Source organism: Eulemur rufifrons, chromosome 29 (genome assembly GCF_041146395.1).
Source record: "Eulemur rufifrons isolate Redbay chromosome 29, OSU_ERuf_1, whole genome shotgun sequence".
Taxonomy (NCBI): Eukaryota; Metazoa; Chordata; class Mammalia; order Primates; family Lemuridae; genus Eulemur; species Eulemur rufifrons.
This window is the reverse complement of record NC_091011.1, coordinates 62887877-62904691: the sequence shown is the minus strand read 5'-3', so window position 1 is coordinate 62904691 and position 16815 is coordinate 62887877. Positions and strand designations below refer to the sequence as shown.

Below are 16815 nucleotides of genomic sequence, written 5' to 3'. Positions count from 1 at the left end.
AGTCTCTTAAACATACAAGTCAAGGAAACTTCTAGTCTCCTAAATGTTACTATGAAAGTACACATAATTCCTATTCGGGTAAATATTCGAAAGTAATCTACTAAAACTAAAATGTCTTAATTAAAAATACTAGTTTAGGATATCCATTCATAAAACTGACTCCTTTTATGGAGTCATGAAGCAGCCAAGGAGTTCTAGAACACCAAACTAATTTAGAATCATTCTACCCTACAATTTTCATTGTAGCTGGTGTAGCTATTTCCCGTCCCTCATTGTCAACGTTCTTCCTTTAACCATCATTTCTTTATTTACTTTAAAAGCTTCATTTCTGTCTTTCAAGTTCAGGAAATTAACTGCTTTTCAACTGAAGTCATGAGTAGAAGGGGTCAAGTTTTTGACTAGGCTCTGAGTTCCTCCTGAAACCAAAGACATGATGGTGGAGAATCAACTACTTGATAAAAATGGTGCTCCTTGCTCAACAGTAACCACCACTCAATAAATATCAGGGCCCAGAAAAATCCTTGGCATTCAAACAGCTTATGTCCCAAGACCTTCAGGATCCCCAAATTTCCAAACATTACTGTAGTACATAATCCCCTCCATTTCATCATCTGTAAAATGAAGACAGTCGTATCTTCTCCTCAGGGTTTTCATCAATATTAAGGAAAACTACATCAAATGGGGACAAAGCGAAGCTAAAAAAACTGGGCAGAAGCCAAGGTCATTCATTAGCTATTTATTCTTGAACACCAGCCTCAAAGTAATGCAATTCAAAAACATACCTCAACAAACCATATTTCTATGTCTCACATTTATCTCTAGAGTAGCCCAGCAATAGTGATAACTATAAATTCAGACCCTCAAGAGTCCACTGTAATTTCTCCATTATACCAACAAATCAGACATGAAAAATGGCTAAGCATAATTTACTGAGTTTATTGGAAGGATACTGCAAAAGTATTATCTTTTAAAAATCCACCAAGTGAGGTTTCCCTAAGGTGTTTAATAGTCCAATCTTTTCACACAAAGCAAAACAGTTTAGTTTAATAATCTGTGAAGGAGTCTCTATAACCATAAATAACTCAAACTCATGCTGGTTTTAATATTTTAGAAACCATAACAAGAGAATGTGGAAAATTCCTAACATACAAAAACTTCACATACTTTTCTAGCCAGTCAAGGCTGGTGGAGAAGCTGGCTAAACATGAAAATTAATCTGAATCTTAGTTAGACTCCTGAATAATTTTTAATTTTGTTTACCAAGCTCCATGTGCTCATCACAGGAGTTATATCCAGGTGAGGATGGCAAATTCTCATTACACTGCAGCAACTCCAATGAGTCATTCATTCCTGAAGCTCTCTTGTCCATTACCAGCAGGAGTTTCTGTACTGCATTAGGCATCTGATTTCTCTTCACTTCCCACACCATGTTATGGTGCTCCGACTTAAAATAAAAACAATACGAGAAAAAATGTCAAATCATGCAATTCAGACATTATATACAAGCATAAAATCAGAGTCATCACAATGCTGCATTTTTAACTTAATTATACATTGCCATTTATATCTCTCTCAAATCCTTTAGACCAGGATGACTCTCTATATCTTGGCCTACAACTGTGTACTCAATAATAAATTAGACCTGAATCCCAAAAGATCAGCATCTTGAATTTATAAAAGTCTTTTCTGATACATAATGGAGATATATATATACTTTTATTTCTTTAACATAGTAACTCCCCTTTCAGATGCAGATACTAAAACTAATGAAACTTTTTTTCCCAGTTGTACTTTCAAATTCAAAAGAAAATTAAATTTTCTGCAATAAAACTAAAAAAGACTGGAGGAATACTCTATTTCATGTAAGAAAGTTTCTTAAAACAGCCACATATAATTCTCATAAAAATAAAAATGTTCTTAGGTTTTCTTAATGAGAAATTGGGACCTGGCCATAATAAAAAGAACCTGTCATTCTAAATAGCCTATTACTTCTAGAAAGATGAATAACAATCATAGGAAATTTAAAAAACTAGTAAATCTACCTTCATCAAGCCTACAACGTTATCATAAGGAAGACAATAATATAGATTAATACACTTAAATAATTTCTCAGCAAAGTCTACCAAGTAAATTTTATTATGAAAGGGAAATGTGGTTATACCTTTTACACTCAGCCTTTGGACAAATGATCAAATTACTTAACATGTTATTTATATTTAACATAAGTGACAACAGCAGGAAAACTTCCTGATTTCTCAGGCTTTACTCCAAATCCCACTTTTAAAAAAGTTCTACTCGGGTACAGTAGCTTGTGCCTGTAGTCCCAGCCACTCAGGAGGGGCTGGGGGGAATCACTTGGGGCCCTGGAGTTTGAACCAGCCTGGACAACATAGCAAGGACCCATTTATTTAAAAAAAAAAAAAAAAAAAAAAAGACAATAAAATATATCACTGTTAAAAGTAACTAAAAGTATCCCAGCCCAGGCTGATCAAAACTGCAATGAAAAGATGTTCATTACTTAGTATTTATAAGCTATCTAGGCCATGACGCAATCACCAATAAACACTGGTGATACTGACAAATTTCTTTCTACAAAGGCTTTCTCATAATCTTTTTGACTATGAAATATGTTTTCCTGGCTAGAAAATACACAATCAACGAACAACAAACTGAAAAAGGATTTTAAAAAAAGGAATATAATGGTTACTTCTAATCCAGCAGCCAGATTTAGATACTGCTAACATTTTGGTGTATTATAATCCAATCTCTTTTTTCATGTACACATTCCCACAATCATACTTTTTCTCCATACTTCATATTATAGGTGATATCTTTTTCCTTAACATAAGTTCATAAGCATTTTTCACTATCATTATTTGCAAAGATCTAAAGAGTTAAATAATATATATCAAAAGAATGTGCCAAAATCCATTTATCCCTCCTATTGCTAAATATGATATTCCCAATTTTTTCACTCTTCTAAACACTGGATTTGCACACTTATTTTTAAAAGTTATTTTCTTACATCTGATTATATTTTAGATTCCCAGATACCAGGTTCTTGACACATATAGCCAAACTGTGTATTGCCTTACTTTATTTCTAATATTCTATTTTGGAAGCTTTCTGCCTTACCCCTCAAAAATTACCTAACTTACCCTGTGCATTAGAGCCTTGCTCAATGCTGATTGTAAGATATATTATGGCGTAGTGAAAAGGGCACTGGGTTAGATGTGAGGCAACATGGGTTTTGATTCCAGCTTGATCACTTACTAAATACATGACCTAAGTGACTGAGTTTCTCCGTAATATTTTCATGTGTAACATAGGGCTGAGGCCTACACTACTTTCCTCCTAGAGTAGTTGTGAGGATGAACTGAAACAAAGTGAAAAAATATAAAATGATTTCTTTTAAATTTTTTTATCCCCAGATTGACATAGGGCAATTATACATATTTTAGGTTTTTAATGTCCTAAATAGAACAGTTATTGAAAATACATTGTTAGCAGCAGACCAAACAGCTACTCAGTTTCAGCAGTTTCCTCCCTGCGAAATATTATGACAAGTCATCCAACACATCTTAGTAAAAATCATGTATCATGCCATTACTTAGGCAAATTAACAATTTACCTACCTAAAAGATGTTTGAGGCATTTGAAAGAAATTAATACTTAAGTTTAGTACAATATACTGATTAATCAGTCTTAGTATATAGTTATAGCCAATCTCCTAGGATATAATAATTCCCCATAAAACTGGTAGCTAGAGGAAATGTGATTAGTCGCACAAATCTATTTCTCAAGTATGAAATCATATTTCTCAGTCTCTACCTTCTCCCTGGGAGGAGTGGGGGAGAATTAAGCAAATTTAGCTTAATCAGTGATCCTCAACTCAACCCTGTGGCACACAGAATCACATGTATGCTTTAAAGAAACTGATACTCAAGCACTATCCCCAAAGGATCTGATTTATTTGGTCTGGGGTACAGCCCTGTGAACTGGTTTGTGTGTGTTTGTTTTCAGGTGCAGAGTATTGAGAACCCCTGGACTAAAAATAATGTACTAAATTCCTACTTAGTAAAAAAAAAAAAAAAAAAATCATTTATTTAATACATATCAAGGCATTATACTAATTGTAATGTTGGACCCAAACAATGAACAATTAATCATGAATCACAATGAATCTACGCTTTAGTGGAAAGATGTAAGCCAATGATCACAGTCCTACAGAGCAAGGCTTAATTATAAATGGGTAAAAAGAAAAAAAAGGAGTACAGGTCTCCCAGTGAGACAAGCTCACATGAGCAAACTCATGTATCTGGCAAAGTACTGGATGAGATCAGAAAACTGTACAAACTAGTATCACCAGAAAATAGGACAGTCATCGATCCTGAGGCTGTGAGGATACTACACAGAAAGGCAATCTGGGATCAGATCTTCAATTCTACTTTAGGAAAACTGATTTTTTTTTTCCCTTGAGACAAGAGTAAGGAATCTTAAATCAGGCTGCTTGAGTTTATATACCAGATTTGCCACTTACAATAGCTATATGCCCTGAACAATTCACTTAAAATCTCCGTGTTTTATCTGTAAAATGGAAATAATAAATGTACCTCCTCATAGACTGTTATAAAAACTCAGCAAGATCATGTAAAATGCTTAAAACAGCACCTAACAACAAAGCAAATCTTCAAAGTAGTGGCTAGTATTATTATTAGCAATTATCAGACAATGGAGAACCACTGAGGATTTTGAACAGAGGTCTGACGTGATCAGAACTATACTTTAAAACATTCTCTTTGAGTCTATACAGACTGAAATAAATACTACATGATTATGAGGAACATCTGTAACATATTGTAAGGAGGCTATATTAAAAAAAGAGAGAGAGCACTCACATTCCCAATTTGTCTATGTAAGCCACCTGTCTCCAGCTTCCCTTGCAAAGATTCTCAGAAAAGAAAAGGCAATTGGCAGTATCAATGTAGATTCCTTATTTATTAACTTCTGAGAGAGGAACTAGTCATACTATGTGAGTTCTTTAAACAGTTAATATTAATAGTTTGATAGCAAATTTTAACTCTTTCTGTAGAAATCTTTCCAACATCAGAACATAATTTAACCTATCTTGACCCACAATCTTTATGAACGTCAGTACTATGCTTCACAGATGTGAGCGGTATTAAACCACCCCGGCTGCAATCTTAAAACTTGAAAAATTTCCCATTTTTTTACCTTTATTATGAAATTCAGAAGTTGCACTACACATATATCTCTCTTCAGAGCTATCCTCTGTGTATGAACAGTGCTGTTCCTGGGGTCCACAGAAGCACAGTTGTAGTTTGTCTTGTCTTTCCCCTCCCTCTGCAGAGCTCTTTGGTTTCCTCATTCTTCCCAGCTAGATTTTTTTCTTCCCAGCTAGATTTTTTCTTCCCCATCAGCAGATTCTGCAGTGTCCAACATTCACCATTTAAGCACACTAACATCTCCTTGCAACTTCTATCATTTCTTCAGCACCTTGCTTAGTTATCTACCACCATCCCATCACAACACTCCTTAAATGAAGTTGGAAAAAAACATCATTTTAATTTGAAAACAGAGCCACCTATAAATAACAAAAGGGACCAAATATTTATTGAACTTAAGTTTCGATGTGTTTGCACCTCTCATTGCTCAAGGCTATCCAAAGTTAGGTCTTGAGATAACGAAGCTTTGCTACTGTAAAACTACTTACTGTACAGTAAGAGAAACTGGACGCAAAGACAACAGACTTGAGTTTCACTCTTGCTGGCTGTGTAAACTGGGACAGGTCCTTTAATCTCAGCCTCACGGTACCTCTACTTACCTCACAAGGCTATTTGGGGAATTAAATTTTGAAAACAAAATTCAAAATTTTATACAAATGTTAAGTTTTCTGTCTTTTTTATTCTCTACATCAAACTGTTTTGGGGGAAGCAAGCAAGGCCTCTAATACAGTAAAGGAATACTAGAAAAGTCCTTACTCAGTAATACTCCCCTACATACATTACACCAATTACATACTCATTTTGATAAACAAGCTCCTCTTTCAAATATCTCCTGGTAGAGCTAACCCTATTGTTCATTCATGCTTTTGTATACTGCTTTGGTATTGAAGGATTCAACACAGCTTGCCTTGTATTTTAGTTAACTTTGTACATGTAATCTCTTCACTGAATTAGGGATTCTCACAGGGAAGAGTAAAATTCTCCACCAGCTGTTCTTTGAAATGTTATGTTCGATATTATAAATTTTATTTTATGGGAAGGCCCTATTGCTTTTGTTATTCAAACTCTTAGAAACAAATATCCACAAAATCCTAAGAAAGGAGAGGAAGAAAGGACTAGATATAGTTAAGTCTTTCAATGAAGGAGGAAGAAAGTAGGTTTCACAAAAGGCCTACCTACTGACATGCCTACCTATAGAGCATTTCCACATACTTCATCTAATTTTAAACTCAAAACAGCTCTGTGAATAAAGTATTATTACGGATGAAGAAAACAGGACTCTGGTGACTAAATAGGACCATTTTCTTTCTGAAAGGGAGAACTGAAGGGGAAAAGGACAAAAGGTATAGAACAACATAGGTTAGACTCCTGCTTTCAAGTGTCTATTCTCCTCTGAATCCCTCCCTACCTTTCCATGGAAATTATGGATTTCACAGCAAGATCTTCTATATGTTCTCCTCTAATCCTGAAGAACTTCCATACTCAGTCCAGACTATATGCTCAAATTATTTTGAAAAAGCAGGTGAAAAGAAGGTAATTTGCAATTAATTTCTATCTCTGAAAGGAGGAACTGAGGTATTTAAAATTACATATTACAAGTTAAAACAAGCCTCCTTATGACAAACTATTAGTATATAAAATGCAACTTTCTACATTAAAACCATCTGTGGGCCGGGCGTGGTGGCTCACGCCTGTAATCCTAGCACTCTGGGAGGCCGAGGTGGGCGGATCGTTTGAGCTCAGGAGTTCGAGACCAGCCTGAGCAAGAGCGAGACCCCATCTCTACTAAAAATAGAAAGAAATTATATGGACAGCTAAAAATATATATAGAAAAAATTAGCCGGGCATGGTGGTGCATGCCTGTAGTCCCAGCTACTCAGGAGGCTGAGACAGGAGGATTGCTTGAGCTCAGGAGTTTGAGGTTGCTGTGAGCTAGGCTGATGCCACGGCACTCACTCTAGCCTGGGCAACAGAGTGAGACTCTGTCTCAAAAAAAAAAAAAAAAAACAAAACCATCTGTGAGGCCTTAATGCTGTTCTTTTAGAGTATTTTCAATGATACTTCTTCAAACAAAAGATTTCACAGAAATTTTTCTAAAACTCTAGTTTGCCACTGTGCTAAGAAAAAACACAACTCCACAGTGGGTTTGTTTTGGTCACTTACCGCTTCTATGACCCTGAACAAATTAACCTCTATACCGGAGTTTTATTTGTAAATGGGACTAGTATGTATCAGCATTATTGTAGGTGTGAAAGATATTACATCCACATCCTTGCCTTTGCTGGACACTGCCCAGTCACATCTATACAAGTTCTCATTAATTTCATGCTCATTCAACATGAAACGCTGTACTGATGAAGACAGAAGGAAACCCACACTACAACTATGGAAGCAGCCATGTACAGCTGTTTAAGAGTATTGTCAATTCAAATTGTGAAGATGAGTCACATGAAAAAAATTTAAAATCATCTAAAAATTCATATTATGAAAGAAACTTTTCCTAAACTTGATTGCAATCCTAAACATTTTCACATTACCTGTAACAACCTGTGAAAAAAGCTTTTCTAAGCTATAATCAATAACTTTTAAAAATTCAATCAACTATATTAGAAAATTATTTTTCTATTCTCTATAGAAAATGAGTAGAAACCACATGAAGCAAATTAAATGCAGATCAAAATATGAAAAAATGTGACTATTACTAATGTCAGGCAGTTAATAAACAAAAATACTTTGATGTCATTTTTTCCCTGAATTTTGTGATAAACAGGTATTTGTCAGCATTAAATTTTTTTAAATTTGTTGTGATTTGGTTTTCCATTCTAAGTAAATATTCACTTTCATACTTAAATGAAAACACATAAAATACCTGACTTTGTTTCATTACATGGCAGTAACTTCTTAGGGATAATTTGGGGGGGGGCGGGGCAGGGTACTGATATTTTCATTTCAAGCATATACAAAAGGCCAGCTTACAGTTCACCCTGAAAAACCTTCAGGGCACAACCGTTTGTTCATTCATTAAGTCCAAGCCTAGTGCCATCTTCACTGGGCACTTGAATTAGTGAGGAAAGAATCCAAAGAAGTTAAGACGTAGTAGAGGAAACAACTCTTAAAGTGACAGTATCATGTTCAAATTGGGAAGACACATCTGTCGGAAATCCTGGGAGAAAGTATCCTTTTAACTAGGAGTTTGAGAAGTGAACAAAGGGGAAAGGTTTTTCCAGGCAGAACGAAAAGGTAATTGGGTTTGTGAAGCTAAATCAAATGAAACTAGAAAGTGAAATCAAAATTCCATTCTATAATTTATTAGTCGTTAGAACAAACAACATTTTGCTTCAAAATGGTTAAACGGCTTCCACAAAAATATAAAACAGCTCAAAAACCTTAAGGAACGGATTTAATTCTTCTTAATGTAATTCAAATTTCCTTAAAACTTTGTCAAATATTGCCTACCCAGCAAAAACTGAGTTTAATCAAGGAAATCAACACATGGACCCCCAACACTCTTTTGCAAGATAAAGCAAAGGCAATAGCCAAAACAAACCAAAAAAAAAAAAAGACCACGACCAAAACCAAAAGTACAAATAGGTTACAAATTCAGATCACTGTCAACAGTAAAACAACAGAAGAGTATTTACAAATGTTAACATTATTCTAATTCTCAAAAGGTAACTTTAATTCCAAAACCACTGTTAGGAATCATCCTACTGCTATTTAGAGGGAAATAAATCTAAAGCACTTCATGGGCGCTGTTGGTAGGACTCCACCGCTTCCCGGAATGTACAACTCCTTTTTTTTTTTTTTTTTTTTTTTAACCCTCCTCTCATCCTGGCACCGACGAGACCCCGAGCCAAAAATAAAAAAAAAAAAACACAAAAACCCTGAGTATTGCCTTGGTGTCAATGCTCCTTCTAAAAACGACTCTAGCTGAAAACTCCCCTAAGAATGAACTCCAAGAGACTGTAAAGTGCAGAGCGGAGAGTGAAATCCCCTAAACAGAATATAGCGTTTAAAGCTACAAAAACCTGGCTGTCGACTTCGCCGGGAATTCTTTTTTGTTTTGTTTCAATCTGCCCGCAGCAGCAGTATAGGTTAAAAGGCGGAGACTGGAATCGCCTGCCAAGCCTCCTCTTTGGGTCACCCAGAGCAGCGCCTCCCGACTCACGCCAAGTCCATCCCCCACCCTCTTTCGCCATTCATCGCGTTCCCCTCCCTTCCCCCCATCATGTGACCGCAGCCTGGACTCCGGGCTTGTTTTTCCCCTCGGCTCAGCCCCACCGCGCAGGCGCCTCGGAGCCCATTCATTCGAACTGCGTAACAATGAGCCCCGGGGCCCAGCGGCTCCGCGAGCTTCCCAGCTCGGCCCGAGCCCCTTTCAACCCAGAAGGAGGCGGTGCCTCACCAGGGGTCCCCCACCCCCAGCCGGCCCCCCATACCCCGCCAACCTCCGACCCTCCGCCCACAAGCGGAGAGTTTAAGTCAAACTTTCCTGGGCAGCCCCGGCGCCGCGTCGGCCCCTTCCCCCGCCCCTGCCCGCCCCATCTCCACACCCGGCCCGGCCACCCACCGCGCAACCTGGCCCGGCGCCTTGTCCTCGTCCTGTTTCCTCCCAGCCCGCGCCCCAAGACCCCCTTGCGCCGCCGCCGCCGCAGCGAAGCCCAGGTGAGCTCGAGGGAGGCGCCGGTCCCGTGGGTTCGCCGCAGGCAGTAGTCCGGTGGTTAATTGCCCCCACCTGGAGAGCAGCCCTTCGAGGAGGAGGAACGCGGACCCGAGCTCGCCCGGCGGCCCGATCCCCCGGGCTCCTGCCCCTCCCTTCCCCACCCCCACCCCTTCCCGAACTGAAAGACAACAAACCTGTCCCGCAGTGCCGGCAGCCCAGGCACGGGCCGCCCTGGCCGCGACAACACCACCAACAGCTCGCGTACCCCCTCTCCGACTGCCGCCGGCCTCCCCCTCGAGCGTTACCGCTCCCGCCGCCACTCTTACTCCTCAACCGAAACTTTCCTACTTACCAAACCCGTCGCCATTACCAAGTCTTTCAAGCTTCGTCTTCCCCCTCCCCTTAACCCCCCGGGGGTTGAGCCTCCGCCCAGCTCTTTCGCCCTCTTATTGGTTTGTGAATCTGCCATTCGGTCCTTCCCCATTCCCATTGGGTGATGCCATGGTCCGTCTCAGGGGGCGGGCATGTATTGACTTTTGTGTTGTGTTTACTGGCGAAGACGGCGCGTCAATCATTAGAGTAAGTGCTTTGGATTGGACTAGCGCCGAGACTCCGGGGACCCGAGCCAAACTTTGCTCCCGAAATGGATTGTGGGTTGGTAGTCTCAGCCTTGCTCCTTAGCTCTGGGAAATTGCAGGCGGAGGAACCGGTTGGACTACATATCCCAGCAGTACGTTCACAGTGCAGCCTTGATAGTAAACAAGAGTCATAGGGACACGTGTATCAGCTCGTTTGTTTTGGTGCCTGGGACAAAAGGGAGGGGGCGGAGGAAGCGAGTGTTTTAAAGCTTGGGCCTCTTCTCTTCCTCTGATCCTCTGCTAACACTTAGAGCGGCCCAAAGCTCTCGAAGCACCCATTCCGGGCCATAAACAGCCAGAGTCGCTCGCTGCTCAAAGTTTGGCAGGAGGCCAAGGTATTGTTTTAGTTCAAGGGGAAGGAGATGACCGCACAAGCGGAAGCAGTGCAGGCTTGCAAGGGACTTGGTCACCCTCAAATCATGGTCCCAGGCACGATGGAGACGAAAGTGATGCTAGGCTTGTTGCCGAAACCGCAAGGGGGTTGCGATCTATGTCGTTACTCGTGGCACAGATCCAATTATTGAGACAAGGTGAATTAGCAAGGAAGAAAGGAATTTTCAACATGATGTCTTGTCGGGAGAGTGCATGGGCTTATAAATGAGGGGCCACGTTCCTTGCGGCAGGTCATGGTGTAACTAACAAGGGGCTAAGTGCTTTGGAGTAGGTCTTGTGCAGTGGGGGCAGGTCGTGGGGGATGGTGATTCTTGGCGTCAGAAATCTTGCTCTAGGGCCTTCGGAATCTAAACTCCTTTGTCTTGCAGAAAATCCACCATTTCTGCGAAACAACTCAAAAAGTTCAAGTAGTTAGTGAAGGGAGATTATTAAAAAAAAAAAAAACATGTAGGGGTTGATAGTTACAGGCTCCACCCGCAGTGGGAAGACCGAGAATTCCTTTATCGTGTGCCTTGCCTCACCACCGCAGTACAGCAAATTGAGATTTCTTTGTCAACTCTATTCAGTTTACCCAAGCTTTGTTGAACACCAGCTTAGTGCTTCGGACTGTGGGGCTTGGGGATGGACTATGAGAGAGCAGCTCAACGTCTAGAGAATTTACAAAGCTTGGGGGGAGGGAAGACGGGAAGGACGATTACTTTAAAATTGAGGCAAGTCAAAGCGATTTTCCATATTGACTACTTTGCTAGTTGGTTAACGTAATACAGAGGGATATAATGTATGACCTAAACTGATTTACTTAGTGAATCATTATCTGTAAATTTCACTGGTGAATTTTGTTAACCATTTTCCCCCTCCAGACAGCTTTGCATAGATGAAAGGAAGAAAACTGTCTTTACACTTCGTTTCCACTAGGGGTTCCTCCTTAAGTTATCAATGCTAATGCTCTGACTCACCAAAGGAGAATGAAGGCTTCTCTGCTTTATAGTTACCTTCACTTTAAACATGGCTGCCCATCAGAGTCGGGTGGGCGTCATTAAGCCTTTTTTCCTTTGAACCTTTAGTGTTTAATCATTTAAAGGTATGCTTTAGGTTTTATATCTCAAGATTACTAAATGTATGCTTAAAATTAAGAGGAGGAAAACCTACATTAGTAAGAAATCCATAAAAGCAAACTTTTGGTAAAAACCTGAAATCATAGCTAGTTATTTCTTTAAAACCTCCTACATTTCTTGAATTTTTAAATATACCTGAAAGCCACATAACAAATCAAGAAATCCCAAACAACCTCCCATATGTTGAAACAAGTTTAAAAATTCCTTTAGGGGTTCCCCATTTGAATCCTTGAAGTGAAATTATTTATAGTCTTCCCTACCACGTGATCAAAGATTTACTTCCTGTGTTTCACAAATAGTAATAAAACACTTTATTTTTTCTTAAAATAATTCGGGGGGGGGGGCAACAAAGTGCTTAATTTTTTTTCCCTGAGGAATAAGGACAGGATTTGAATTTATCATTTGTCAGTGGTTAATAAGTGACTCAAACAGAATGTCTGTTTCTGCTACTTTGTGTATGCTTGTTTATTTTTTTTCTTTTATTTATTTTTTACATTGGAGGGTCATTGTGTCCCAGAATTGAATATATAAACTCCAACATTTAATTTCTTCACAAAAAGAAAAACAAATCATTGGAGTTTTCCTAATCATTTAAAATTAAGATCTGAGATATTTATGTCTAACTCCTAGGAAACTAAAAAGCTTTTCTCTCAAAAAAAAATGAGCTCTCAAGAGTTTGAGACGCTGTTTTACCACTCTTCAATACACAAACTGTGAGATCTGCTTTCGGCTCGAACTTATTTTTAAAAAGTTAAACTATTTGAAAGTTATTACCAAAAGCCTTAGTGGCGATATTTTTTACTAGTGGACACCAGAATGGGAAAAATAAATTCAACTTCAGACCCAGATATTGTACATTATAAATAATAATTTATCCTTTAATAACACTGTAAAGCCTTTTCCAGTCACTCAAAAACATTTAGTTTTGTTTTTTTGACCATTGTGCTAATTGACAAGAATACAAAGATATAAAACATGTTTTGCATGCTTTATCTCATTTTTTGTCCAAGTCTTTAAATATGAGTTAAAATTCAGATAGTTTAGTCACAACTGATTAAATTACTAGTGTTATAATTCTCTACACTTTTAAGTGGATAATTAGTCCTGTCTTCTGGCTTCCCTGGGAAGCTAAATTACCACCTTACTACTTTATTTGTATTTAACAGGAACATCATCATTAACTGAGTCACCAACAAAAACCAGCCAACTTATTTGCCAGACAGAACAAAGATCAAAGTATAAAATTAGTAAGATCTTGGAAACTTTTACATATGTAAATTATACTCTTGGACTAAAACAGATATAATTACAGAATTTTTGTCTGTCCTACAAATGTTTACATGATAAAACTGACATTAGAAAATCAGTTTCTTTAACACCTTCTCTTGGTTAGTACAGACACAGTATCTATACACCTATATACACACATAAAATCTATACCAAAATATGTCAAGAAATTAAATTAAAATGTCTTTTCAGTAGTTTATATAATTACTTATGTTATCTTAAAGAAACATCAAATTCTAATTTGTTAGAGATAACAAAAAAAACCTAGATAAATCCTATTTAGAGATGAAATTAAACAATTTCCCTTGATTCCACCGTATCTGGCACACTAATGACTGTATTGCTGGACTAAGAAATAGTATATGTTGTTGCCTAAATATTGAGAATATCACCTTTATAATTGTCAAAAGGTAAACAAATGAAACCACACAAACAAGTCCTAACATTAGAAAATGGACCACATGTATATGGTGCAAAATAGTAAGTCCCCAAACTTTTCAGGTATCTTTCTTGGTTAAACACTCACAAATATCCTTCCACATATCTTACTTTACTTTAAAATGAGTTAATTGTACAATTAACTTAGTTCAAAGTACTCAGATAAACTCAAGTTGTAATGAAATCCCTGGGAGCTAGTGAGTCCCATTTTAGAAGTATAATGTGGTCTTGTTCTTGTAATTCTTGATGCAACTAAAAGTTTAGATTATGGTCAGATGGCCAGAAAACAAGACCTTTCTTCCGTGGCTGATATGTTAGTGTCTTAACACTATAACCATTAGGAAAAAGACTCAGCCGAAGAGAGAAGAATCAAGCATGACTGTTGGGTTGCTGGCTTGGGTAATTGCGGTGTGCTGGGAGGTATGTTGATGTTATCGACTGACATAGGGCATGTTGGAAAGAACAGATCAGGGGACTTGGGAGGAGGGGAAAAGAACAGGTTCAACCTTAGCTGATGAGCATGCTGTGCAGGCAAGAAATTCAAGTACCTGGGTCCTGTAGGCAGCTGAATATATTCATCTAGAGTTTTGGAGATCCAAGTCTAGAGAAATAAACTTGGGTGTCCACAGGACATAGAGCGGATGACCCTTTTTTGGTGTCAGTTGTCAAAAAGTTTTTGTCAAGTTGTCCAATTTGGTATAAATGAAAACGTGAGTAGAGAAGGCAACAAATAATTCTACTTCATCTCACTTCCAATTTATAAAATTAGGTTCAAATGACTGTTTTCAGGTCTTTCACACTAGAAGTTTTCTAGAATAATTCCTGTTATCTGAACTGTTTAACATGAACTCCTAGAAAACTACTAGAAAATAAAAAACTACTATTTTCCACTCTTGTCTATTTAGTGTCCTGGGCTCTTCTCTCTCTATGCATTTTCTTTTAGTTGCTAAAGTACCTCACTTGAAGGACAATTAAGTCTAATAAAGAGCACTTAAAATTATAGGAATAGTATGTGCATAACTTTTATCACACTGTGCTAAACTTAATATTTTTGCTTATATTTGCCTCCCCCACATTTACATCCTCTCCTTCTTGCTTATTAGTCACCGTATCTTATGAATCTTTTTGTCTGGTCCATAATAATCGATAAATACATTCTTGCTGAATAAATGAATGAAAAGTTAGGGGGAAATGAACAGCATGAATTTTCTTACATACACTGTACTACAGTGCTATATGCCATATGCTGTTTTCAACATTGCCTTTGTTAAATAGCTTCCATGCACTTTTAGAGTCACTTCCTCTATGTGGTCATTCCTCTTATTTGAGAACAGGTCTCATTTTCTAGCTATGTTATATGATGAGCACCATCATTCATCTTTGTCTCCCTCACAAAGCCAATCACTCAAAAGCAAACAAAATATCTAATTAATACACTTCAACTCCTTCCAGTTATATAGCATACAATATACTATAGTAATAAAAATGTCAAGGACATTTATTTAATTTTTAAGTTCAGCTTTAAAGAGCAATTTGAGAGAAAAAAAGATTCGCCAAGATGTCTTTCCTAAAATAAAATATTTGGCTTTTTAAAAATAGTATGTGTATACATTTCAAGAATATATTCATTATGTAAAGAGAAGCACACTTGTATTAAATGTGGGCCTTTGGCCTAAGACAGGCAGTGAAGTTGCAGGGATACACAGTTCATTCTCTTGTTCCTCAGCAGGATGTAGGTAAGTTTCCAATTAGGACCAAGATGGAAAACCAGCAGTTAGACACAGCTTTATCCAAGATTTTGACTTGCTGTTTTTCCTGCTCATGAACTCATTCAAGAGTTCTACTGCATAAACTTTTTTTTCAAGTTAAATAGAAGATATTTAGGGTTGTGCATCTGGGTTGTTACAGTCAAGAGCCAAGGCTGCTTTTGTCATTTCAGATCTGTTTCCACCTCACATTTAAAGTTTCCCTTCTGCCTGAAAACAGTTCTTTTCTGTTGTTCTAAGTGAGATTAAAAAATGCATTTACATGCTATAATGAATCAGTTACAATAGGTGCTAACAAAATATTGTTTCATGTACATATATTTTTCAGTAGTTTGAGAAAATGGCAAGACTCAGGTTATAGGTAAATCAAGGTGAAGAAAACCAACTCCCTGACAGGTGGCATCGGCGTTGCATTTTTATGTGTAGACAATACTTCCATATCATACATCACCATATCTTGGCATATATAAATGATATGTGTTTCTTTAGCATTTACTAGGCAATTTTAGATTTGTAGATTTAGGGCACAAAAATGTAACAAAAGACCCGTATCTGTTGGTCAAATAAAATTTCCCTCTCAGAATAGTCTTACTCTCTGCAGGGGAAACTTCATACAAATTTCTCTGTATACTGGGCTCAACAACATTACTTGAAAAATATATGAGGCCAAAAATTGAACAAGGAATCCAAGAGATCTCAATTCGTTGTCAGTTCTGCCATCAACTGGCAAAGTAAATGACTTTGATGAAGTCACTGTCCTTTGGTATACAAATTGTAGTGATTTAAGCTCTCATAATTATTGTGGAGCACACAAGTCCTCTGCAGATAACTGGTGTACTTTACTGTTTATGTTTCCATAATTCATTGTACTTATAAGTACAATGTGAAGATGAACAAATATTAATATATAGTTTCAGTTGCTTAACCGGTTTTGCTGCCTTTAAAAGTATTCTGGAACAGGTAAGGTTGTCTCAACTCTTTTTCCAATTTTTTCCTTTTTGTCAAAACTCTGTGATATTCAACATCAGGCTGTACCTCATACTACTTTTAATTTTAGAAGCCAGCATTCTTTCTAACTCTATTTCTCCCTTGGGTATTAGCATTTTATTTAGGTATTAGAATCCCCTCTTCAGCAATTTAACAAAGCCTTGGCTTAAGCCAGATGTATTACTTACTCCTCTATGTTTACACATTATTGATTTTCTTTAAGAATGCCAAAGGTCATCTAATCCTTGTTGTAACATTTCATTACAAAGTTAGGAAAAATTG

The 16815-nt window shown here is 37.7% G+C and overlaps 1 protein-coding gene across 3 annotated transcripts in view; it reads right to left on the bottom strand.

The window, feature by feature from the left end:
• Nucleotides 1-10287, bottom strand: part of HBP1 (HMG-box transcription factor 1) — a 28656-nt gene extending 18369 nt beyond the window's left edge. Inside the window, exons 1-2 of one of the 3 annotated variants that reach the window (XM_069462634.1) lie at nt 10262-10287; nt 1261-1444 (exon numbers count right to left, since the gene is read on the bottom strand). In XM_069462634.1, coding sequence (XP_069318735.1) covers nt 1261-1444; nt 10262-10276 — 199 coding nt within the window. In that variant the 5' untranslated portion in view covers nt 10277-10287. Of the gene's footprint in view, nt 1-1260; nt 1445-5235; nt 5559-10103 lie in introns of those variants that run through there. The other 2 variants (XM_069462635.1, XM_069462636.1) reach the window with 2 other exon arrangements.
• Between the last annotated feature and the right edge of the window lie 6528 nt (nt 10288-16815).